Here is a 12,372-nt window from a genome sequence, read left to right on the forward strand (position 1 = left end):
AAGGTGTTTAAGTTATAAGTGTCAGGAAAGGCATTCCAGATTTTTTCTGCTTCTGATTAGAAATCTGAATGCAAATCGTTAAGTACGAGTTGCCTGGATACCCGCATTATAAGGATACCACTATTCGCGGCGTCTTGCTGTTCTGTGGTAGAAAGGAGAAGAAGGAAGAAGATGGTGATGTTCTTGCGCATATTCAACAAAGTATAATGCTAGCCACAAACAATCAATTATTCTCACGTTTCTGTAGCACCCATGACTATGTTGGTATATGTTGGTCACTGCGTACATGACTTGTATAGTATACCGCGTGGGTACTGCCGTTTGCTTTTCAGAAACGGGAGAATAATTGACCGTCAATGGCAACCTTAACTGGTAAAAAACCGACAGACAAGCTACATCAACCACATGTAAGCTATCAGTAGTTACAATATAAATAGGTACTGAATTTTCGAAAGTATCACATCGCAATGAAGTCGATCAAATCAAAAATTTAATTTCTCCACTTTTTACAAGACGAACGAAATTCAATTCGATGAGTCGACAAGTAGAAATGAATTTAAAAAAAAAACAGTTGTATTCTATCAATGTTAATAGAGTTTTTTTTTTATTTTCGCTTGCTACTTGAAATGGAATCATTCCTATTTTATTATTCATACCCAATTTTTGCAGTTCACCGAACGGTTCAATATGGCGTATTGTGAAGACTTCGGTTTAATAACAAAGTTTTTGTGACAGCTATTTTTAGGTACAAAATATTAGGTAGGTACTTTGTAAACGTTGTTGAATTGTTTTAAAATTAGAAATGCTTTTGTTTTATTACGTACTAGCTGACGCCGCACGGTTTGACTCGCGTGGTTCCCGTTCCCGTAGGAATACGGGGATAATATATAGCCTTCCTCGATAAATGGGCTATCTAACACTGAAAGAATTTTTGAAATCGGACCAGTAGTTCCTGAGATTAGCGCGTTCAATCAAACAAACAAACAAACAATCTCTTCAGCTTTATAATATTAGTATAGATTTAAATCGATATTATTTAAATTGTCGTAAAAAGGCTCAAAGTCACTCAATGGGCGTTAGAGCGAGCTATGCTTGGAGTTTCTCTGCGTGATCGAATCAGATACGCAGATGAACCAAAGTCACTGACATAGCTCAGCGAGTCGCGAATCTCGACACATGAAGAGCCAATGGACGTTGGGGTCCTGAGGTTCTGGTATGGTGACTCCACACTGGAAAGCGCAGTGTTGGTTGACCCCCCACTATGTGGAGGACATCGATAGAATAGCAGTGAGCCGCTGAATGTTGGCGGCTTGAGACCGTTTTATTTGGAAGTCTATGCAAGACGCCTATGTCCAGCAGTGGACGTCCATCGGCTGCTTATGATGATGATGATTTAAATCGATACAATAGGACTATGTACTCTATTTTGCTTTGTAAGATAAATCTTATCTTTGAGTATCTTTTTCCGTAGTCCGGCTACAGTTCTTGAACTATTTTCACATATTAAGAAAATTTATTATCATTTTAGCTTATTTACAAAAATTAATCCTGTTGTATTTTAAGTCAAAAGATTATCATTATCACTAAACATCAGTTCACAAGTAATTTATCAATGAATAAAAAATTAGATAGGTATAAGCTACCAAAAATAGATATTTAATATTTCGTTTTATACGTGGCTTAAGCCAAAATAGAACAGCCCTTGTAGACTATAAAATTTGAGGAGGTACTTCTCAGGACATAAATACTGAACTCAGACATAACAAAAGAGACTTAACGACGAATGTGCAGCGAATGGAGACGTCAAGCTTGAATAGTTAACTCATACAACGTGTTTTTTTAACTGACTTTACGGTTGTAAGTTCTAGTCTTTTTGGGGTAATACAATTGCAATAACTCTGTCATAGACTAAAACAAATATTTTGTTCAGATGCAGCTTTTTATCTGGATTTCCATTTTTTTTAATATGCTATATTTAATTGTTATGTTAATTTATTAAATGCACTATTTATTTTACTCTGAATAAAATCAATGATTTAGCAGGTAGATATAGACTAGACTAGACTACGATTATAAGACTATCTGACACTGATCACATACATATCGCTTCGTTCCCGTAGGGGTAGGTAGGGACCACCTATTTGCTACCCTTGCATAATATCTTTCTTGCTTTTGCCAGTTTCATCCTTATCATCAATCCTTTCATATAAATTCCTTGCCTAACCTGAACTTTATTCAGAATATTCTGGATTTGTTCCAGAAATGTTCACCTTGGTAATCACCTTCCAACATTTTCTTTCACCTTTATCTTATTCCCTTTTTGTTATTCTATTTTCATTTATCCTATCTACATGCCCTAACCATCTCAGCATACCTTTCTCAATTTTAGTCACACTACACCTTTTAAATCGCTCCTTTCTCTTTTTATAGGTACTATTGCTTACTCTCTCATTCAATTATACTCCATTCATACTCCTCAATGCTCCCATCTTTACTACATTTATTTTACTTTTGTACCTCTCCTGCCATAACCAACTTTCACAATCATACATAAGCGTTGGCACTAACGCCTCTCTATGCACAGGCAGTCTTACCTTTTGGGACAATTTTCATTACAGTAACACTAAAAAAATAAATTAGCAATCAATGATACCCATCCCTATAAATACGTATTAAGCTTCATGTCTTTGTCATTAGAAGTAACCTTAACAAGATACTTACAGCTACTCGACTTTCTTTAAGGTCCAGCCGCATCGCTAGCGCCTCCCTCATGAACACATCAGGGTAATGGGACGCGAGGAAGGCTCGCTCCAGCTCTTCCAGCTGCCACGAGTTGAAGTTCGTCCGAGATCGTCTCCTCTTGCCGCTGTCACCGTCGTCGTCTCCGAGACCACCTGGAAACAAATACCTTCATAATGCAATTGTTTTTTTTATTCTTAACCTTACTGTCTTCTTTGTCAGATTCACCCAGTTTCACCTATGCGGTTTAAATTTTATGTGTTTCAATTGATATTTGATTGGATTGATTGGAAGGAACCTTTCGGAGGAAAGAGTTATGTTAAAAATACGGTAAATATAAAACACCATATTTCTTAATTTACTATCTCCAGTCCAGTTCACCTGCGATTTTGTGTGTTATGAAATATAGAATTTTGCTATTGGATAGTTACAGGTTTTGCAACCTAGTGCCATAAAGAAGACTAAGCTATCGGTTTTGGCTGGTATATAATTAATCAAGTAGTATTATTTAATCGTGCGTCGCGAAGCTGTAGTGGCAATGGGCGGGAGACATAGTTCGAAGAGCCAATGGACGTTGGGTTTCCAAGGTGCTGGAATGGCGAGTTGTTCGACTAGGTGGACTGACAACATCAAGCGAGTCGCAGGGATTCGCTGGATGGGGCTCAGGATCGTAATGTTTGGAAGTTCCTACAAAAGGCCTATGTCCTGCAGTGGAGGTCCATTGACTGATATGACAATGATGAATAATGAAATCCTCAAATCCAAAAAATGTAAGCTTTAAAAATTAAAAGTCATCGATTTCAAAATCTCTGTCTATTTTGGAAGTCAGTTCACCTTTTAAATTCAGTTCAATGGTAGAAATGTCAAAGGCAAGAATATGCTTGATCATTAATTCATCACCTGTCAGCCATTTTACTTCGTCGTACAAGATGATTGCGGCATCTAATATTAATGTTTGACTGATGTTAGAATTAGTTAGACATATCATACTATGTAGGTAAGTCTAGAAAGCTATAAAATGTTTAATACTAAAGGTTTTAGGTCAAAGTCTTGAACTTCGGGTTAATATTATTATTTTTTTTTATTCTTTACAAGTTAGCCCTTGACTACAATCTCACCTGATGATAAGTGATGATGCAATCTAAGATAGAAGCGGGCTAACTTTTTTCAAGAGGAGGATGAAAAACCACACTCCTTTCGGTTTCTACACGACATCGTACCGGAACGCTAAATCACTTGGCGTACACGTCTTTGCCGGTAGGGTGGTAACTAGCCACGGCCGAAACCTCCCACCAGTCAGACCTAGATCAATTAAGAAGACCTCAATCGTCCCAGCCGTCTTGTAAATACACCGCGCATACTACTGCGCCACGAAAGCCGTCAAATATTGTCTAAAGTTACTATTATAAGTTTAATTACTAATTAAAAAATATATGTATCACCCGTAAAAGAATACCTACGATAAAAACTCAAGTCCTTTACCTATTACTTAACCACGCCCACCAGTATTATAAAAAAACAAGTTATATATTGATATAAAATTACTGGAGCGTTCAATATTCGAAACGATTTTATTGAAAGCAATAAACTTAGGTTTTACTATAAAATTATTAACGTTTATACTTTATAGCGATAAGACCTAAGCCGTTACTAAAGCGAAAACGTGGAAACGTTTCAACACGCCGCGGCGTCGGATTGAAATGAACAAGACATAATCATAAAAGACACCGGCAGCCTCAACAATGTCCATTTACACCGGCCACAGACGGTCAAGCATACAGCGCTGTCTGCACCGCGCCTTGTATGTAGATAGTCTGCGAAACCGGGAAGATAGCAGCTTACCTTTGCGAGTGAGTGAGTGAGTGAGTGAGTGAGTGAGTGAGTGAGTGAGTGAGTGAGTGAGTGAGTGAGTGAGTGAGTGAGTGAGTGAGTGAGTGAGTGAGTGAGTGAGTGAATGAGTGAGTCTATTGCTCATATTCGTAGTGCAATGGAGGCACCGGTCAGTGTGAGGTCCCGGAGTCTGCGATAATGTGCTGAAGGTGGTCACCGAGTGGGTTTTAGTCGCATAACCCGTCTTCTTTCTTAGGAAATCGGGTATCTTAGAAAGAGACTTCCCTCCGTAACCAAAAAAAAGGGATGTAGGCAGTGTAAAAATATCAGATTATTGGTGTGGTTTTGGCGCTGAAGACAGCGTTGTATACATGTAGGTACTTGAGCGTCTATGACCGGCTTTAGACAATCCTTTGGCCGTTAACACAAACCCGCGACCAGGGGCTCATAAAAAAGAGATAATCTCCAACAAAGCGTCAGAACAAGTTTCTGAAAATAGAATATAATTTCTAATTTTCTCTTGGTGATTTTAATTAAAAATGGTCCCGCGAGGGAGACCGCTACGCCGACAACGGGGGTTAGAAAGGGACGGCCGTAAATTAGTCGCTCTGTCTTTAAATCTAAATAAATTAGAAGTCATTAAGAGGAACACGCTTCTGTTGCGTTGGACACGTTGTTATTCTGGGGCCTTAATTTATTAACCCGCTTAGGGTATCATTGGGCAATGGACGTGGTGATTTATTTAATTAAATAGGCTGACCAGAGCCCTATGTTGGATCCTAATAAAAATTGGAACGTTGTCGACTTGGATGACACAAAATAATGATCGTAAAATTTAGAATGACACCAAATTATGGTGTTCCTTATCCAATTGGGCAACTGTAATGTCTTCCCGGATATAGTTTCACTAAATAAATAAACAACTTAACTTGTTGTATTGGTCTCATTAATTGATTTCATAAATTGATTGATCGATTGATTGGATCAATCAATCAATCAATTTATTTATTTGCAGATACATGCATTATATATATACAGGAGGTCGGTAGATGGTAAATGTATCTATCCAATTTGGCATGCAAATTAATAATTAAATATGTGTTATTAAATTAATTCAAATGACAATTTCACCAATTTCTATCAGCTATGACCTATTTAAAAAATAAGTCTTAATTAAAACCCATGCAAAAATGCTAGTTTTATAGTAAAGACAATCATGACCATAGTAATATCCAATCAATTTTATCTTTTCACTTCCGTTAAAATGGGTTCTTTCTACACTACGAAGCTTTATAGTTGCCAACTACATCAATGAGTTATGCAGTCGCCTTAACAGAAAAGCTAAATTACGTGGGTGTGAAAGAGAAAGAGCTACATCCGTAATGAGCAGAGTGAAAGAGATGACTACGCTTATTGTATTAAAACAAACGACCGCCTTGGGCCCACGGTGAACAGTTTTGGCGCGCTTTAATTTAGTCTGCCTCAATGTTTTAATGTCACCAGGGAGGGGGGATGGGGGACTCACTAAGTATCTATTTGAGGGTTGTATAGAGCGGTTAATAAATTCGTACAGTTAATAATTCTACTTTGTTTGGTGTTTCGTTATAAATAATGAGTAAGATAGGAACTGTTTTGCACATTCTACTTTGGACGTTTAACATGGGATTTATTACGTATAATTTTGATGGTATATGAAATATCTTGTATAATTAGCAGATGTTGGTTAAATTTTAAGTTTTCGACTAATTGATTATCACATTTTTCAAAAGTGCTTGTAAACTAAGCCTAATTGAAATTTGGATTTTGACTTTATATACGCAGAGGCACAATTATCCGCCCACTTGAAGTTATGACGCGAGTATATTAAAGTGGGTGGATAATTGTGCCTCTGAGTATATAAAGTAAAAATCCAAATTTCAATTAGGCCTAGTTTACAAGCACTTTTGAAACGTCAGGTAGGTCATAATGGTGATAATAAATTAGTCGAAAACTTACTTGAAATATATGTGGTCATTGTATGCCACATAACATAAAATGCATAAGCTGTGCTTACATATGTATTGTACCTACGTCCTACACCTAGGAAATTAATAATATTTTTTTAATGAGATCTTAACTTTTACTTTTAATTTTGAAGAGAACGACAAATTTGAATTTGAAATATTAATCGTTCATACGTAATTTTATTTTTAACTCGAGTAAGTAGATATTTAAAAATATTGCTAATTTATTATTAACTATAGAACTCGTAAATGAAGACCAAATTGAAAAGTCTCGCTCTTAAAAATATGATCTCTCAAATTGTACCAAATTGTACCAATGTCATTTATACCTACTCTGTGTAGTCGGTAAAAAAATGAAGTAAACTGCAGACAATTCGCTCATAAAGATAGCATCACGTCAAACAAGAAATTTATTACAATAGAAATAGCTGATAAAAATCCCCTCTCATACTATCCACTTAATAGTAATAGAAAAAGAAATATCTATTCTTATTGAATTGATATTTAAGAGCCCCTTTACACAAGTAGAGTTTTATGGACTGAAGACTGATTAGGAAAGAGCTCATCCGTCGAAGTATTATACGAGCGCAATACTTATTTATGACGTAAAGAAGCAAAGCAAGCAGACTCAAATAAAGAAAGAATTAATTGCTTATTTAGAAGGACTAGAACTCTGCTCTGGCTACTGGTAAAAATAGAGGCAAAGTATATAATTAGGTATGCCTCATATTGAAGGACTTTTTCTTCGGATTGGCTCAGCGGATTGGATCGTTCATAGCTACTCGTTTTTTCCTAAATTCAGATTTCTTTAAATTAATTGCAAAATTGGCATAAACTACTAGTTGTAGAGTTGTACTTTTGTGGTTAAATCAGTTATAATATTTAGATATTATTTATTGAAATTCAGTAGCAGACTATAAAACTTAGGGATGTCACCAGAGGAACGTTCGACGAAAATCTATGGTGAAGACCAAGTGTAAATGGTACTTTATAGTTTTTGGTAACAATAAAAATGATATTTTTGATAAATAAATAATTGTGTTCATTTATAGATAAACACAATTATTTATTTATTTTATTTAATATTGCAATGTAATAAAAATTGCACACCTGTCTAACACTTTGTTTTATATCTACGTAAATAGTTTCAATGCTCCGTATACAGAAAAACAGAATGCTCTATTGATTTAATTCATTTATTTTACTTTCAATTTGTTGGTCTAGGAGCAGGTACCTACTGTTAACTATATATGCCTACTTATTTTTGATCTTGGCTAGTCTTAAAGGTTTGTGATGTTTGTATGTACCTTCTATTTTTAATTTTACACACAATTTTTCAAACACTTTATAGTCTCCGTTTGAAAATTATAGCCACCTGCATTAACGTTTATTTTAAATGTAATTTTATCCTCTTAAATGTAAATGTAATTGTGTATTCTAACATATTTTATAAGTTATCTTAATGTAACTAACCAATGGGCCTTTGTAGCCATAAATAAAGAAATTGTTATTATACTACTATAAAGTTGTAACTAGGCAAGGCATAGGTACATACAATAGGGGAGGCATACGTAAAACATATACAAAATAGAAAATTTCTCATACCTATAGGTTGAAGTGCTCGTCATTAAAAAAAGGTAGCAAGATCATAATTGGAGTGACTGTATTTGATGATGATAATGAATGTATGGTGTCTAAATCCAAAAATATAATTTACTGAAACCTTCATTTTGTGTATTTGAAGGGTTGTACACAACAGGGCTTGAAGACAAACCCACCACACTGCTCCGATATGATATGGCTAGGTTACAATGTTTGACTTCGTATCCTTAACGATCATTATCAGACATTACTGAAAATGCTTGCTACTCATGGCCTATGACTTTTTTTTATTCTCTACAAGTTAGCCCTTGACTACGATCTCACCTGATGGTAAGTGATGATGCAATCTAAGATGGAAGCGGGCTAACTTATTAAGAGGAGGATGAAAATCCACACCCCTTTCGATTTCTACACGACATCGTACCGAAACGCTGAATCGCTTGGCGGTACGTCTTTTTCAGTAGGATGGTAACTAGCCACGGTCGAAAGCCTCCCACCAGCCAGACCTGGACCAATTAAGAAATCTCAATCGGCCCAGCCGAGGACCGAATTAAGGACCTCCGTCTTGTAAATCCACCGCGCATACCACTGCGCCACGGAGGCTGTCAAAACTATGACTATGGGCTTTATGGATATCTTGGAGAACACGTCAACTCCGGGCTACTGAGTATTTCTTCTAAAAAAAAACCAAGATTCATACTTAGCCTTACTCAATACTCGATCCATAGATCTTACGATCCGAAACCACAAGGGCTAACTGGACCAACGAGTCTTTTCACTATAGTTATAATAATATCTCAATGTGAAAACAATCGACGCCACCGAGCAAGTTCGATCTATAAAGGCAAGTTAAGGTAATCGATAAAGAAATCGAGTGAAGTCTTCACGAGCTGTCCGTAAATTGTATTATTCTGAGAATCAATTACCCGGCACCGATCGCTCGATGTACTTACTCGGGCTTTTCGGCGCTGTGTACCGTTGTAACAGCATCACAGTGCAATCGGGGAGAAAAGTGTTACTTTTATTCGCTTTTAATTTAAAAAAATACATGGTTGCCAAGCTATAAGATGTTTTTCAGAAAATAACGCTACCACACCTACTCATTTGACTTGAGAATCTTTTTTTTTTAAATATTATTATTTCACATAATTTTAAGTCGGTTCACGGTTTTTAATTACGTCGAATGATCTAGCGAATAACCCACCTGAATTGTACTAGCTGAGTTTGAAACTTTTATTAGCTTTTAACTAAATTACTACAAAAAATACCAGGTTTGTTGTTTGTTGTTGGAACCACGTCCCTTAATTTTTATGTAAACATATGAGATGGTCAATTTTTATCTAAAATATTCCGTTATATTAAAAAAAACACAGAGATTTGTATATTAAAATAATAATCTAAATTACATAATAACTTGTTTGTAGGTTTCAGGAGTCTTTACTCTGGAACTCTGACTTCCAATTGCTTTAATTATCTCATATAAGACTTCGTAACACTTACATCTTTTATATATTTTCTAGTATTTAGTAAGTACGATGAATAGATACATATAAATTTAAAATTATTGTTAAATAAAACGATAATTACATAAATGAGACTATAAAAAAAAATATAAAAAATAAAGTGCAATTTTTGTGGACGACTGTACTCGATAAGTATGAGTGCTGTCAACAATCTCGATATCGATAATGTTCACACTAATAATTATCGGTAGTTGGCCGCCAACGTTTTCAAGAATCTGATCAAATTGATCCAATTTCACTCAAGTGTCGTAATTGTGTGGTTGGTTCGGTGTGGGTTCAAGTAATTGGTTAATTTGATGCCGATTGCAGGTTGGCGTTACTGATATAAACTATATACGGATAAAGACATTATGTTTACTTTTTGATCGATATTCGGTCACTTCATTATTTTGTACAATGTACATACCTAACTATTATATCAGATAATTTATCACATAGGTTGTGTTGAGATTTTCAAGGTGCTTATTTCGTACTATCTAATAGGCTACTTGACACTATTTTCTAAATAGTCTTAAATTGATCATTATCGTTCTACTAGATTAAAATAAAATTTTTGAGATGTGACTACATGAAAATTTTAATTTTTATGTATTTATTTTCAGTTAGTTTCATGACGTCACGTTAACTAATCCTTAAAATATTAGTAATAGCCTGACAAGTTCGTCGGTGATACTCCCATGATACGCGGGCTTCGAGGGGAATCTTTAACAACCCATATTCGACCCACTACAGAGCAGACTGGGAAAATGGCAGGAGAAATTGGAAAGTGTTGGCCTACGAATCAGTCAAACGAAAACTGAACATTTATTCTTGAACTTTGGCGGCACATCTCAATCGTCCAAAATTGCCTTAAATGGTGTAACCCTACCAGCTTGCTCCGATTTTCGGTACCTCGGATCGCTTTTTCAAAACGATGGCAATGTGGACCGAGACGTAAAAAGTAGAATGAATGCGGGATGGATGAAATGGCGACAGGTCTCAGGTGTACTATGTGACCCGCGAATGCCTCTTAGACTTAAGGGTAAAATATACAAAACGGTTGTAAGACCTGTCGCGCTGTATGGATCAGAATGTTGGGCGGTGAAAGGGACGGATACTAAACGAGTGCATGTGAACGAAATGCGTGTGGAGATGGATGTGTGGTGTGACAAGAATAGATAAAATAAGGAATGAGTATATAAGAGGAAGTCTGAAGGTGGCGCCAGTGACAGAAAAATTGAGGAGTAGAGTAGTAGTTGAGCTTGGTATGGACATGTAATGTGTAGGAAAGTCATATAACTAGAAAAATGTTGAATGTGCAAGTGGAAGAACATAAGAGGAGAGGAAGGCCAAAGAAGAGATGGTTGGATTGTGTGAAAGAGGATATGTGTGTAAAAGGAGTGGATGATGAGTTGACGAGTAATCTAGACGAATGGAAAAGATTGACATATTTTTCAGACCCCACTTAAGTGGGATAAGGGTAAGGAGATGATGATTCGGCCCACTACTGAGCAAGGAGAGATTTGTTGATGATGAGAAACATAAAGTTAAAAATCGTATTATAGGCGAATATCACATCAACTTTAGCATTAGACACTAAGTATTAATTAATTAATGTCAAACGTCAATGTTGATTTATCACGCATAAGTTTATTGCAAAACAGTGACTCAGTGACGTACCTTCCAATAGATTTCAGATTATTTAAAAAAAAAAATACTTAACTTAATTAATAGTTTGCTGCAAAAAGTGTGACAGCCAAGAATCTCGAAGTATAAAATTGATTTAGGCGCAAAATAATTTTATAGCCGTTCATATCGTAAAAAATCGCTCGAAGCGCGGCGGGCTGTAATTTTGTGTCGATCCCGGGAAATTAATTTCCAAAATCACCACCAATAATAAAGTAATAATTTCCAACCTAAATAGGTGGGTACCACGTTGACTGACATTTGACAGAGGCGTACTTTGAAAGTAAAAATTCAAACTGTACTTACGACTACAAAAGTGTCTAAGTACTAGAATGAGTTATAGGAACTCTAACCTCGACGTTTCTAATAAGAACAGCGAAGATGTGAAATGCCCTTCCGGCTTCTGTGTTTCCTAACACTTATGATTTGTGCACCTTCAAGACAAGAGCGAATAGGCATTTTCTAGGCAAGCGCGCTCAGACCTCATCATTGCTTTCCACCATTGTTGTAGTAAAAAAACTTTTCTTAGAAGATTACTTCTTTGTTATGACTTAAATGAAATATGCAATAAATGAAAAAACTCATCTTTTAACGCAGCAGTCTTTTTATTCTCACCATTTTTCAGTTTTATATTTTTACGACTAAGTAAACCTCCTTTTAGTTCTTTTATTTTAGACAGAGTCCGGCCCTGTCCTTCGAAATGAAGACATCAGACTACAAAATGGGTGCATAAAGAATGGCGCGTTCCACGAACGGCGATAACTGTTATGGCTTATTGATTGTTGTGTTCTTGGTAGAAGGCAATAGTCGAAGCGTCATAGCATTTCACGGTTTCTTTTTATTTATCTTTTAGTAACTATAGTATATTATATAAAAAAATCAACTAATAACATATTAATAAAGCAAAGTAATGTTTTGTTAATCTTAGCATATGTGTTTTCTAATTGGTATCTATAATGTAAATTATTAGGTAAAGTTGTGAGGTGTCTATAAATCACACTGAAATGTAA

General features: G+C 35.8%; 1 protein-coding gene across 1 annotated transcript in view; it reads right to left on the bottom strand.

Annotated features, from left to right (window-relative positions):
- Window positions 1-12,372, bottom strand: part of LOC112052864 (homeobox protein unc-4-like) — a 52,047-nt gene that overhangs the window by 17,371 nt on the left and 22,304 nt on the right. The window contains exon 2 of the mRNA XM_052884389.1: window positions 2,722-2,894. Within this exon, the coding sequence (XP_052740349.1) occupies window positions 2,722-2,894 (173 nt within the window). The remainder of the gene's footprint in view (window positions 1-2,721; window positions 2,895-12,372) is intronic.

Source organism: Bicyclus anynana, chromosome 11, assembly GCF_947172395.1.
Source record: "Bicyclus anynana chromosome 11, ilBicAnyn1.1, whole genome shotgun sequence".
In the NCBI taxonomy this organism is placed as follows: Eukaryota; Metazoa; Arthropoda; class Insecta; order Lepidoptera; family Nymphalidae; genus Bicyclus; species Bicyclus anynana.